General features: G+C 45.3%; 2 protein-coding genes across 2 annotated transcripts; both read left to right on the forward strand.

The window, feature by feature from the left end:
• The first annotated feature begins 2,869 nt into the window (after positions 1–2,869).
• Positions 2,870–4,191, forward strand: LOC137590856 (cytochrome b5 domain-containing protein 1-like). Its single transcript, XM_068308663.1, has 4 exons — positions 2,870–3,035; positions 3,240–3,316; positions 3,400–3,618; positions 3,798–4,191. Exons 1-4 carry the CDS (start codon positions 2,915–2,917, stop codon positions 4,026–4,028), a joined length of 648 nt encoding a protein of 215 aa, XP_068164764.1. The 5' UTR covers positions 2,870–2,914; the 3' UTR covers positions 4,029–4,191.
• Positions 4,192–6,570: 2,379 nt separating this feature from the next.
• asgr1a (asialoglycoprotein receptor 1a) lies at positions 6,571–9,881 on the forward strand. The gene is made up of 9 exons (XM_068308068.1): positions 6,571–6,698; positions 7,366–7,524; positions 7,726–7,833; positions 8,515–8,604; positions 8,675–8,740; positions 8,815–8,907; positions 8,987–9,141; positions 9,243–9,352; positions 9,585–9,881. Exons 2-9 carry the CDS (start codon positions 7,467–7,469, stop codon positions 9,739–9,741), a joined length of 837 nt encoding a protein of 278 aa, XP_068164169.1. The 5' UTR covers positions 6,571–6,698; positions 7,366–7,466; the 3' UTR covers positions 9,742–9,881.
• Positions 9,882–14,600: the final 4,719 nt, after the last annotated feature.

The following is a 14,600-nucleotide window of genomic DNA, read 5'->3' on the forward strand; positions in this document are numbered from 1 at the left end:
AGAGAGAGAGAGAGAGAGAGACAGAAAGAGAGAGGTTTGAGTGAGTTCTAAAATCACATTTATTCACAAAAGCCAGATTAAAGATCATGTTAGATAGATAGATAGATAGATACTTTATGTTGACACAAAATTCAAAAGATTCACACAAAAAGGAATTCACATTTCAAAAACATTAAATAGTAGGAACTCTGTCCAGGGATTGGGTCGTCGAGCCCCATGCTGACGACTGCCACCCAATCCACACTGCCCCCGTTTCTTTGGTAGGTGGTGAGTCCACAGGAGGTTGGGTCCACGTCGTCTTTCGGGCTGAGCCCAGCCGGGCCCCATGGGCAGAGGCCCGGTCACCAGGTGCTCGCATACGAGCTCCAGCCCCGGGCCTGGCTCCAGGGTGGGGCCCCGGTTGTGAACGACGTCACGGTCCTTGATATTTTTGGTACTGCTCTTTGTTTGGCCCGTCATCAAGGACCTGAATGCCGAGGGAGACCCTAGCAGGAGCATAAAGCCCCTGACAACATAGCTCCTAGGATCATTCGGACACCCCACCACCGTAAGGTGGCAGTTCGCAGGGGAGCTTTGGGCCAGTGTGCAGTTGAGTGTGACACGAGCACCTCTAAATCCGAGGCCATGGTTCTCGACCGGAAAAAGGTGGTGTGTTCTCTCCAGGTCGGTGGAGAGGGCACCAAGTGAAAGTATCATGGAGTCTTGTTCACGAGTGAGGAAAAGATGGAACACGAGATTGACAGACGGATCGGTGCAGCTCCTGCAGTGATGTGGTCACTGTATAGGTCTGTTGTGGTGAAGAAGGAGCTGAGTTGCAAGACGAAGCTCTCGATTTAGCGGTCAAATGTGAGACCAAATAACACACAGATGCACTCTGTCATTGTTGTCATTTAGGTCAACACTGGATCATTCAGAAGTCATTAAGGAACATCTGGAGTCGGTTAGCTGAGCTGAGAGAACAGGGGGCCGATACTTTTGCACATCCTACTTTTCAGTTTTTTATTGGTAAACACAATATAAAATGTTGAATAAATGTGGTTCCACTTCACGAATGTGTCTCACATGTTGCTGATTCTTGAAAAATATTTTCAGTTTGTTATCTTTAAGTTTGAAGGTTGACATGTGGCAAAATGTCAAAAAGTTATGGGGGGGCCAATACTTTTGCAAGCAAAATATATGTGAATTAAAAAAACCACTGACTGAACACCAGCTCCTCACACAACACGGAACATAAGACACCTTAGACAGACCACAAGGTTGTAAAAGTGTCTAAATCATACATAGCTCTGAAAAAGTTAAAATCATTTTGATTCTTGTTTGACACATTCTTCATAAAATGGCTTCTGCACTGCAGTCTGATGAACCTTCAACCTTTTTCCTCCTGCTTAAATAAATTGCCATCTTTGCTTGGCCCATAAGGAAGTTTAAAACCTGCCTCTTCCTTTTTTGATTTTTCCTTTATTTCAAAGCAATAATGTAACCCTGTTTGTCAAAAACAAGATCGAATGAGAGAAATATTCTCTATAAAAACAGGAACAGATTGTCAAGCCCCTGACAGTCTAGGAAGCAGTGAAAAACAGTTTCATAGCGAGAACAGAACTGACAGTTTTCCTAGCCTATCTGGATTCAAACTCGAAATAAAACTGTTGACGGCCACAGCGCTGCGTAAAATCCTCCATTGGAGATCCCCAACCTACTTTGTTAACGGTGGCTTGTAGAAAGTCTCCCATGAAGGGCTCACACCCAGCACCAGACCAAGGTGAACCCTCCATGGTGTGTCAACCCAACCTTTAAGTTTATCCTCTTCTTCTGCTTCTTCGATCTTCAAGTTTATCATTGTTTATCCTTTCCATCATTTTATACATGTTTATTCCATTACTGTCACTGAGACTGATCGGGTCTGACACAGAGTTGTTAAAACAAAGAGACAAACTCACTATGGGGAAAGCATCAGCATGATTCGGGTTTAAAAGGCCTGTACATTAAAAATCAGTTGCTGTGGGGTGAGTCGCCTCCTCTAGCTTCTCAGCAGGCTTTCCATGAGCCTCACTGGGGTCAAACCCACTGCAGAAGACACGCCCCCACAGCAGAGGACACACACTCTGATAAAAACATGGAAGATCTTCGTGTCTGTCGTTTCTCAGGTCCATTAAGAACAACGAGCGATTGGGTCCCAGACCCCAGCACTGGGCCAGTACTGCCCGTGTCGAGGGCTGCCACACCAGGTTCTCAGGGCCAGTCGGGAATCGCTGACTGAATTGCCGTCAGAACGCAGTGCCTCTACTGGTCAGACAGATGAGTCCCTGCCCTCCTTCCTCTTTGGGCAGGAAGAGGACGCTCTGAAGGACCCAGTGACGGCAGTCCCAGAAAAAAGTTCAACACCACCGCCTGGATTTGTTTCAGTAACATTGGTGAGGGTTCAATGCAGGACAGCCGGTACCACAACATTGATTCAACTAAATTATTTATAATTAAAACTCAACCTCTAGAAGACGGTTTTGATAAAATCCTTTTCCAGTTTTTTAACTTCACTTCCACTTTCTCTAAAACATTTTCTCAGTTTTTCCCACAATGGTCTGGTCTCCCAGATACACTCTAAGGTATTTTAACCCATTTCTTTTCCATTAGAGTCAGGTTACCTACAGACTACAGCAACAGTTAGCTACAGACTAGAAAGAGTGGAGACACACACACACACACACACACACACACACACACACACACACACACACACACACACACACACACACACACACACACACACACACACACACACACACACACACACACGTCCCGCCCCCTGTCGCTTGTTGCCCTGGTAACCGTACACATTCTCGGGACAGGTGCGACTGACCGGAGCTGTGCCGGGTTGAATCCTTCTCTTCGGTCTGTGACCGCTGGGTTATGTTCCAGGATGTCCCGACGGAAGTACTTCACACCCGCCGAGGTGTCCGAACACAACACCGCTGCCGACCTGTGGGTGTCGTTTCTGGGCAAAGTGTATGACCTGACGCCACTGGTGACCCAGCACGAAGGTGAACCGCCCGGTAACACACTCGGTATCACGGAGGTAACGCACGTTAGGAGTAACTGACGTCAGAACAGATGGGATGATCTGGTGTTATTATATGTTAGATCTAATTAGTAGTCATACTAGGACGGACACACACACACACACACACACACACACACACACACACACCAGTTCCAGGTGTGCTCATGCAGGTCTTCCTGTCCAGGTGAAGCCCTCCTCCTGCCCATCATGGAGTTTGCGGGTCGGGACATCAGCAGCTGGTTCAATGCCGAGACCGGACACGTGAGTGCAGTCTAACCCGACTGACCAATCAGAGCGCAGCGCTGCTCCAGACTCACCTGCATGCACCTGCTCTCTGCCCTCAGGTCCTGAGACACGTGGACCTGCAGACCAACTGTTCCCAGTGCTACACCCCCAGGGGACGCTTCGTCCACGTCCCACCCGGTGGCCCTCGCTCCGACTGGGCCGCCAACGTGGGCCGGCCCTGGTGGACTGACGGGGGCTACCAGGTGGGGCTGCTGTCAGCCGAACCGCGGTGGATACGAGTGATCAACACGCTGACGTCACAGGAGCAGCGACTCCAGGCAAGCAGACATGTCACCTGCTGGCTCCGCCCACTGTCTCCGTTATAAAATGTGTCAGTGATTCAAGCTTGGGCCTAACTAACCCAGCAGCACCGTGGGGTGTCCGCTATTGCTATCAGGGTGTTTGCTAATGCTTTGAGGCTGTCCAAAAATGCTTGACGTAAACTGCCGGTTCTCAGGTGTGTTCCGAGGAGACCGTGGCTGAGATCCTCCAGCGTTACCTGCGCTACAACAGCCACGCCCACAGCTATACCTGGAAACACAAAGGCATGGCTCTGGACATGAGTAAGACGCTGTACGAGAACAACGTCTTCACCAGCGACACGGAGCTCCAACGGCTGCAGCTGCACTGCGACCAGTTCCCCCCCGCCATCCTCCTCCACTTCAGCGACGACCTCACAGATGGATGATGTCATCAAGGCCAGAGGGCGGGGCTGAAAGGCTTAATTAAAGCGCATGTGTGGAACTCAAGGCCCGCGGGCCAAATGTGGCCCACAAGAGCATGTAAGGTGTCAAATAGTGTCAAAGTGTCAAATAATGTGAAAAGTGTGCTCTGACCAAAAACTACCTTTCCCATAAAGCAGGAATTAAGCTCATTTTAACTTTGACTGAACTTGCTGACCAAAGTTAATGTTCTAACTTGTGTTTGATGTTATTTTTCTTCATTGTCTTGGATAGTTTGATCCTTAATTGATGGAGTTATGTGGGTTAAGGCGTATCCTCAGCGTATTAGCAAAAACAAAACCAGTTTCATAGCAGATGAAGAGGCTGTAAATCAGAACCGTTGTCTGGTTTTTGGTGAATAAAAGCAGATTCAGCTCTTCTAAGTGATCTGAGGGCTGTGTGTATCCAAAGCGACACTGGTCATTAACAAACAGCCTTAGCCTTTATTTACAGCCTAATAGATATTCACTGCCACCAGTCAAGGGTTAAAATTCAACTGGCCTAAACCCTGCATGCATGTGAAATAATCCAGGCAGAAATCAAGAGGTGAATTTATCCCTCATTCCAAGACAAAAAGTAGATACATTCACTCTCTCTCACACACACACACACACACACACACATACACACATACACCCACACGCAGAATAAGGAGAATTTAAGAATGAGAAACTAAAAGAAATTGTAATGCTGTACATAGAGAATAGATAAGAGAATAAAATTTATACACAAGTATGTACAGTTTTTTTTCAGATGTTGTTGTTTATGTTGTAAATGTGATGAAGGTTTTGAAGTCTGTTATATTAACATGTCGGAAAAAAATAAAATAAATTAAAAAGCAAAAAAACGTAAAACCTGTTGTGTGCCTGACTTTGAGCTCAGACTGTAACAACTGTGGATTCATCCGCCACTGAACATAGTCCCTAAGGAAATAATTGTTGTTGCTGTTCCTCCTACCAGAGGAGCTGGAGGAGGTATCTGGGGAGAGGGAAGTATGGGCATCCCTCCTGAGAGTGTTGCCCTTGCAACCCGGCCCCGGATAAGGGATTGAAGATGGATGGATGGATGGATGGATGGATGTATTGATAGTAGGAACATACAGTGCCTTGCGAAAGTATTGGCCCCCCCAAAAACTTGTTGACATTTTGCCACATTTCAGCCTTCAAATTTAAAGATAACAAACTGAAAATAATTTTCAAGAATCAACAACATGTGAGACACAATCCTGAAGTTTATTTACAAATTTATTCAACATTTTATATTGTGTTTACAAATAAAAAACTGAAAAGTAGGATGTGAAAATGTGAGACCAAATGACACACAGATGCACTCTGTTTGTCATTGTTAGTCATTTGGGTCAACACTGGATCATTCAGAGGTCACCAGGGAACTTCTGGAGTCGGTTAGCTGAGCTGAGAGAACAGGGGGCCGATACTTTTGCACATCCTACTTTTCAGTTTTTTATTTGTAAACACAATATAAAATGTTGAATAAATGTGGTTCCACTTCACGAATGTGTCTCACATGCTGTTGATTCTTGAAAATTATTTTCAGTTTGTTATCTTTGTTTGATTCTCATGTTATTTTCAGTTTGTTATCTTACAGTGCAAGGCAATGTAAGCAAAATATATGTGGATTAAAACAACCACTGACTGAACACCAGCTCCTCACACAACACGGAACATAAGACAGCTTAGACAGACCACAAGGTCGTAAAAGTGTCTAAATCATACATAGCTCTGAAAAAGTTAAAATCGATTTTGATTCTTGTTTGACACATTCTTCATAAAATGGCTTCTGCACTGCAGTCTGATGAACCTTCAACCTTTTTCCTCCTGCTTAAATAAGTGAATTTATCACTCATTCCAAGACAAAACGTAGATAGATACATTCACTCTCTCTCACACACATACACGCACACGCACACACACACACACACACACACACACACACACACACACACACACACACACACACACACACACACACACACACACACACAGAATAAGGAGATTTTGAGAATGAGGAACTAAAAGAAATTGTAATGCTGTACGTACAGAATAGATAAGAGAATAAAATATATGCACAGGTATGTACAGTTTTTAGTTTCCTAGCTTCCAGTCATCCTCATCACGTAGGGTTAAGGGACAGAGGTAATGTAGAGACTTACATCTGGCTGGGGACAGCCATTATGCTGATTATACTTTAGACCTAGCATGCTACCATGCTTACAGGTTTCATTCAGAGAGACAAGAACTAAGTGTGTGTGTGTGTGTGTGTGTGTGTGTGTGTGTGTGTGTGTGTGTGTGTGTGTGTGTGTGTGTGTGTGTATGTGCTTGATTCAGTTTGCACAAGAGGAGAAGTTGCCCTGTCAACAAATGTTAGCTTAGATGCTGCTGCTTGGAATTATTGTGCAATGATGTAAATTTTCCTCCAAGGTCAACTCCGAGGTCAATCTGGTGTTAACGGGCGTGTTCAGGAAGTGTCAGCTGACAAAGAATGTTGGTTCTGTTAAGTAAGCCTGAATCGCAATAAATCAGCGTCAGCCTATCAACTGATTGAGACACTAGAGGAACCAACAACACGCTGACACGGGTTCTAGACCCCGAGGGCCTCCTGGAAGAGACACCTGCAAGGTCAGTCACTTGATGCACAGACGGATGGAACACCTGAAGTAGACACCAGTCTGAAACACCTGTGTTTAACAGTAAAACACTAGTTTCTTCTTCTTCAGGTGTTTTAAACTTGTCTCTTCTTCAGGTTTTTTAAAGTAGTCTCTTCTTCAGGTGTTTATCTAGTCTTCTGGTGTTTTAAACTTCAGTAATCCCTTTTTTCGCGCTTCAAAATGCACGGCTTCACTTCATCGCAAATTTTTAGTAGGTAGTCACGTGATACTGCATGTGCATGCTCTTGGCTAACAGCATTCAGAAGTGCATCCGTTGCGTTCCGTGAAACTTGGAACGGAGCTCACTTCAGTGAAACACAAAAGTGCTTTAAACAGTATATAAGAGTGTGGGAAAAGGTAATACAGTACAGATATAAGGTGGTTTAATATCAGTATGGGGTTGATAAACGTTTAAATTACCATTAATAAGAGTTTGTTGCTACATCGCAGAATTGTTTTTCACGGGTGGTCCTGAAACGCATTGACTGCAAGTAATGAGGGATTACTGTAGTCTCTTCTTCAAATGTGTTAAACAATAACGTGTGTAGGGAACTGTTCCTTTAATCTTTGTCACCATGGCAGTTCTGGTCCCTGAGTATTATGGTCTGGCCATGGGGGTGACATCAGTTGTTTTCCAGTTCAAAGTGCGTCTCAGGTCAATGACCGGAGGCTCAGTGCTGGATGGTCAGACCGTCATCTTCATTCCAAACGAGACACCCTGAGAGACGGAGACATCGCCATGACGACTGAATACCATGATGAACCTGAAGATGACAGCAGCTCCTTCTGGAACAAAGGTACCTGTCTGTCTTTTCACCTGTCCGTGTCTTCACCTATCTGTCTTCACTTGTCTGTCTCTTCACCTGTCTCTGAACGTGTCCTTCTGATGTGTACCCTAAATTTTGTGGAAATAGCTTCTTCTTCTTTTTAAATTGGACTGTCATTCTAAAGAGTCTCTGCCTGTCTGCCCACCTGTCTGCTCACCTGTCTGTCTGGAGATCCCGTCCCGCTGTCCATCTCCACAGCCTACAGGTTCAGGCGGTGGTTGTTTCCCGGTTTAACATCCGCAGTCATCCTGGTTCTGATCATCATTATGGCAGCCAGCAGTGAGAACACATACACACACACATATGTGTACACATGCACACACACACACACACACACACACACACACACACACACACACACACACACACACACACACACACACACACACACACACACACACACACACACACACACGTTAGCATTGTCAGCCATGCTAATATTGAACTTTGCACTAAGACTAAAACAACACATCCAAAACCTGATGAATAAATAGTTGTTTACTGTTACTTCAGGGCATTGTGTATCATTGAATGTTAGCATACTGGCATACTGCTTTGTGCTGGACGCTAACACTAACAGTTGTGTTGATTGGATCAGTGTTATAGCTTCAGTAGCTACTTATATGTTTTATATGCTAGCACATACATATATCAGCATGCTAACACGCTGAACTAAGTCAGATAAAATAGTAACTTGCAAAATCTTAGCATGTTCATGGTGCAATTGATAGCATGTTAGCATGCTTGGGCTGAGCCTTTAGCATAAAGCAATCACATGGACATGCTAACATACTGGAGGAAACTGTAAGCTAACTGTAACAGCTATGCTGACCCTTTGACCCTAAGCTGAAGCCACTTCCTCCATGAATATTTCTGATGCTAACATGCTAGCTAACAGCTATCTCGACAGACAGGAAATGCAGAATGTTCTATGTTAAATGTGGAGCATCTTGTTTGAAGGCGCGAGGACGTTCAACCAGCTGTGGTCCCTGAAGACAAATGCTGCCAACCTGTCGGAGTCGCTGAGCGCCGCACAGCAGCTAACAAAAGGTAACAGGTGTGAGACATGGTGTGAAACAGGTGTGAGACATGTCCACAACAACTTGTCCCTCTTTCCCAGATACAGCCAAAGATGTCCATCGCTTGAAGTTTGCCGTGGAGGGCAACCAGGACCAGTTAACCTCAGGTAAGGTCACCCACAGGTCAAACGTCCACCTATACCCCGCCCACACAGCTGACCGTGGAATCATTCCCACTCAGTGTCGGAGGCGCTGAAGCAGCTGTCCACCCTGGACGCCATCGGAAGGACAGTCGCCACACTCAAGTGTTCCCTTGACCGTTTCATGAACAATGGTATGCAGTCCGATCCTCTGTGGAGAAAGGGTGTTCTTCCTGGGGCGTCCCCCGTCTGAAGGTTCTGTCTGTTCTTCAGGAACTGTGGGGGTCGGCTGTTGCCCCCTGGAGTGGGAGACATTTGAGACCAGCTGTTACCTGTTCAGTAAGACGCCTCTGTCCTGGGACAGGGCCAGAGACTGGTGCAACGGACACGAGTCTCACCTCGTCATCCTCAACACCGACAAGGAGTGGGTGAGGACGTCCATCAAGTGGACCGAGACCCACATCCTGTGGCACCCTTCCGATCACACCTGGGGGGTCATATCTGACATAGTCTTCTGTGTCTGTTTCAGGACTTTGTGGCCCAATATGCCACCGGCACCTTCTTCTGGGTGGGACTGTCGGACGAGAGGACGGGCAAGTGGGAGTGGGTCAATCAGACGCCATACGTCATGAATCGACGGTGGGTTTAAAGCGTCATCCTGGTTCTCTGTGGTTTATGATGACAGATAATGTGAGGATGAAAGTGGGTGGGTACCTACCTGTTTTAGGGTTGGCAATGACAGCTGGAGGAAGTCATGTGATCCATTTCTTATTAACAAGTGAGGTGCAGCTTGTCTTGATTCTGGATCATTTTATCATGAGGTATTCTGATGAATGATGGGTAATGACTGATGTGTTTCCATGGATACCAGGAGGTGGAAACCTGGTCAGCCTGACAGTTGGACCGGCCACGGTCTGGGACCAGGCGATGAAGACTGTGCTCACCTTCACTTTGACGGACGCCTGAATGACCTCCACTGCTCCACTCGGCTGCGCTACATCTGCCAGAGACACAGCCAGCGCAACTGAACACCACCGTCAACAACATCAACATCAACACCATTGGCTTCAATACCGTCACCATCAACTCCGTCAGCTTCAACACTGCCAGCATCAACAGCACCACCATCTGCCTCCAAAGACGCCGCTTCCTGGGAGTGGGGCGTCCAAATGACTCACAGCTGATGAAAGGCTAAAGCAGAGATCAATCAGAACAACTGTAGACGATTTAAAACATAATGCAAAACAAGCACAGCTGGGTGAAACATACCATAATAATAAAATACCACAGTATGCATGAGAAACAATACAACTGTCTGCTTTGATGTCTATTTCATGTCCAGGTGACATCCCCAGTGGTGGACTGATGGTGGAGAAGAAGACCAAGAAGAAAAGACGTTTTGTACAAGAGTGGTTTAGTATAAGTGTGGTTTAGTACAGGTGTAGTTTAAGTACAGGTGTTGTTTAGTACAGGCGTAGTTTAGACAGCCCCTAAATTCAAAACTTTACCCTGACCTACTTGCATAGGTCAAAGATCAAAGCTAGTGTTCTGACCTGCTGTCTAAGCACTAGCTTTGTTCTGTGGTCTTCCACTCACACTGGCCTTCTCCCTCGTCTTTCTATCTTATCAGGTTCCTGAGCGTACAAAAGTTGAAATTTGACCTTGACCTAGTTTTGTCAAGGTCATGGTCATCATCTCATTTTCCTCCCCTCTGCCGCCAGAGTCATGTGCTTTTTGTTTCACCTTTCTATCTGCAAGTGTTGCTAAGATATTTGGAGGACTAACGAACAAACAACCGGACGAACACACAAACACTGAAAATTACAATACATCACAGCTTTGAAGTGGGGTATAATAATAAAATACCACAGTATGCGTGAGAAACAACACAACTGTATGCTTTGACGTCTGTTTCGTGTACAGGTGACATCAGCAGTGGTGGACTGAAGGCATAGTTTAGTACAGGTGTGGTTTTTAGTATAGGTGTGGTTTTGTAAAGTGTAGTTTAAGTATAAGTATAGTTTAAGTACAGGTGTAGATTAAATACAGGTGTTTTTAGTACAGGCACAGTTTAGACACAGGCGTAGTTTATTACATATGTAGTTTAGTACAGGTGTAATTCAGTGATGTGCAGTGAGGGGAGGCAGGTGAGGCCATGCCTCACCTGCCATAATGAGACAAAAAAAAGAAAAATGAAAGAAAGAAATTAAATGGTTACATTTATCCAGTGATGCCTATGATAAAGTTTTTTTCTATTCAACATCATCAATTTTAAGTTATTTTTACCCAAAATTGCTGAATTTTCACATTTACCGCTGAAATACTGAGAAGAGACCTGCAGTGAGGCACCAGCCAGCCGAGCCTCACCATGGATTGCACAATGGCTCGACTAGTTGTGCTTGGCATGCTATACAGTGAGACCGTAATGCTATCTCTCTATATATCACTATTAAAATATTCAAACACATTTGCTCTATGAACTAAATTTCCATAATTTAGCTAATGTATATAATGTACAGTGTTTTTTTGTCAACAACTGCATGAGTGTAACGTCTTTCTTGAGTTGAGCGATCCTGAAACCGCTGGGACAAGGCACTATGTGAGGCATGATGCTGTCGTGCCTCACATAATAATTGACAACACCTGGACGAAAAATTGCAGTATCTTCATCAAAACAAAGGGGCTTTCTCCAGAGCAGATGAAAACAATGATGATCAATATTGTCATCTGTCATCCAATGTTCCAAGATAGGTGATTCGATTCCCGCTCCCACCCAAAAAACACCTGGAGTGTAAGCTACAGTGGGAGGTGTCAGCTCACCTCCAGAGCACTGCCGAGGCTTCCTTGACCAAGAAACCGTCCACCTTATAATTTGCTCATTTGGGCGCACACACACACACACACGCACATACAGTATATATATATATATATATATATATATATATATATATATATATATATATATATATATATATAAATGTCCCTCTCACCCTTGTGGGGTGGTATCTGTGTGTCATCCTCAAGCTCGGGTCCTCTACCAGAGGCCTGGGAGTCTGAGGGTACCGCGCAGTATCTTAGCTGTTCCTAGGACTGCGCTCTTCTGGACTGAGGCTTCAGATGTTGTTCCAGGAATCTGCTGGAGCCACTCTTCCAGTTTGGGGGTCACTGCCCCAAGTGCTCCTACTACCACAGGGACCACATTAACCTTAACCTTCCACATCTGTTCCAGCTGTTCTTTCAACCCTTGGTACTTCTCAATCTTTTCGTGTTCCTTATTCATGATGTTGGCGTCAGCTGGAATCGCCACATCTATCACCACTGCTCTCTTCTGCTCTTTGTCCATCACCATTATGTCCGGTTTGTTAGCCAGCAGCTGTTTGTTGGTCTGGAAGCTGAAGTCCCACAGGATCTTAGCCTTGCCATTCTCAACCACCTTTGGTGGTATGTCCCATTGGGATTTGGGTACTTCTAGTCCATACTGGGTACATATGTTCCTGTACACTATCACAGCTACTTGGTTGTGCCTTTCCATGTATGCTGAGCTGGCGAGCATCTTACACCCTGCTACCACATGCTGGACTGACTCTGGGGCTTCTTTACATAGCCTGCACCTTGTGTCAGATCTACTGTGGTAGATATTGGCTTCTATTGCTCTTGTACTTAGGGCCTGTTCTTGTGCTGCCATGATCAGTGCCTCTGTGCTGTCTGTCAGTCCAGCTTTATTCAGCCATTGGTAGGTCTTCTTGATATCAGCCACTTCCTCTATCTGACGGTGGTACATGCCGTGTAGGGGCTTGTCCCTCCATGTTGTCTCCTCCTCCTCCTCCTCTTCCTCCTCAGGTTTCTGCTGTCTAAGTCTAGACACTGTCTAAGAGCAGTTCATCTGTTGGGGCCATCTTCCTGATGTACTCTTGGATTTTTGATGTCTCATCCTGGACATTGACCCTGATGATCACTAGTCCTCGTCCTCCCTCTGTCCGCTTAGTGTACAGCCTCAGGATGCTGGACTTGGGGTGAAACCCTCCATGCATGGTGAGGAGCTTTCTCGTCTTGATGTCTGTGGCTTCTATCTCCTCCTTTGGCCAGCTTATGATCCCAGCGGGGTATCTGATGACCGGCAGTGCATACATGTTGATGGCTCGGACCTTGTTCTTACCATTCAGCTGACTTCTCAGGACTTGCCTAACTCTCTGGAGGTATTTGGCTGTGGATGACTTCCTTGCGGCCTCTTCATGATTGCATTAGCCTGTGGGATTCCAAGGTATTTGTAGCTGTCCTTGATGTCTCCTATCCTTGTTGATATGTAAATATATGTTATGCTTTTAATCACATTATAACAACTTTTTCAGTGTATTCTCAGGACAGTAGGAGCTGCGAGGGAATAGAAAGGTCCCAAGTTCTCAGTGGAAAGTTTTTCTAACTGATACAGATGAAGACATCCTGACTGATTCATGTCCTGATTGTGCACTCACAGTTTCTCGTCTGTTATCTGTTAACTGTCACACCAAAAATAAATGTTGTAAGGGGTACAGTGACCCCCTCCCTTAAATCATGCATTGTCCTGTTATGGGAACTGTCTCCTGTTAAAAAAAAACATGTATTCTGTGCTGTAGACATTTAATCCTTATATGGTAATTTAATCCATGTTTTTCTGTCTCAACTTCACTATCTGTCTCAAATCCACCCGTTATGATGTAACCAACGACATGCATTTCATGTATAAAAACTGTGGCGATTCACTCCTCGTTGGACTTTTTTCTTTTTGTCCCCTTGTCAACAAGTAAACCTGTGTTGAAGTAATACTTTGGTCTCTGAGTATTTTTTATGTCAGTGCATTTTTGGAAAGAACCAGAACTAGAGTGTCTTGTGTTTTGATTGTTGTTCTCTCTAGTGACAGGAATCCTGAAAATCCTGCTCCCTGATAGGTCAGCCCCTTCAGTTCTGATCATGTTGCCTCTTCTTGATACCATCCGGCCACATTTGTATAATCTGAATGACATCCCTATGTCGTCGCTGTAGATCCTGGTGGTGTGGATCAGTGAGTCAATTTCTCGCTCATTCCTGGCATACAGCTTGATGTCATCCATGTAGAGGAGATGGCTGATTGTTGTCCCACTTCGGAATCGGTATCCGTAGTCGCTCTTTGTGATGATTTGACTGAGGGGGTTCAGGCCTATGCAGAACAGCAGTGGTGATAGTGCATCCCCTTGGTGTATGCTGCACTTGCCAAGCTGGTGCTTGGCTCCCCTGGTGTTACTACCAACTCCTTTCTGTGCCCCACTCATATATTGATCCATGTGCCTACTCATCTTAGCCGCCATGATGCCTGACAGGAGCTTCCATGTTGTATTGAGACAGATTATTGGCCGGTAGTTGAATGGGGTAGATCCCTTCTGTGGGTCTTTCATGATCAGGACTGTCCTGCCTTCAACCAACCATTCTGGGTGTGTCCCATCTCTTAGCAGCTGGTTCATCTGTGCTGCTAGACGCTCATGGAGTGCTGTCAGCTTCTTTAGCCAGTATGTATGGATCATATCAGGGCCCGGTGCTGACCAACTCTTCATCTTTGACACTCTTTCTTGGATGTCTGCCATTGAGATGGTTACTGGTGTAGCCGGGGCGATCCGTACGCTCCGACTACCCTGCGTTGTGTTCTGGTGCGCAATAGTCTGGACACAGAGACGACTTGTTCGGTAGGAATTTATTCCTGCAGCGTGATGAAATTAAAACAGAGTGTGAATATTCATGCCCTCCATGCAACACCTCCCGCAGTCAGGTTCAAGTCAGACTCACTTAAAACATCCAAAATTTCACAGAAAATAAATAAAATATAAATGAAAATAAAATACAATGTACATGAAAGAAAACCTACAATTTATGAACATAA

The sequence above is a fragment of the Antennarius striatus genome, chromosome 23 (assembly GCF_040054535.1).
Source record: "Antennarius striatus isolate MH-2024 chromosome 23, ASM4005453v1, whole genome shotgun sequence".
Lineage (NCBI taxonomy): Eukaryota > Metazoa > Chordata > Actinopteri > Lophiiformes > Antennariidae > Antennarius > Antennarius striatus.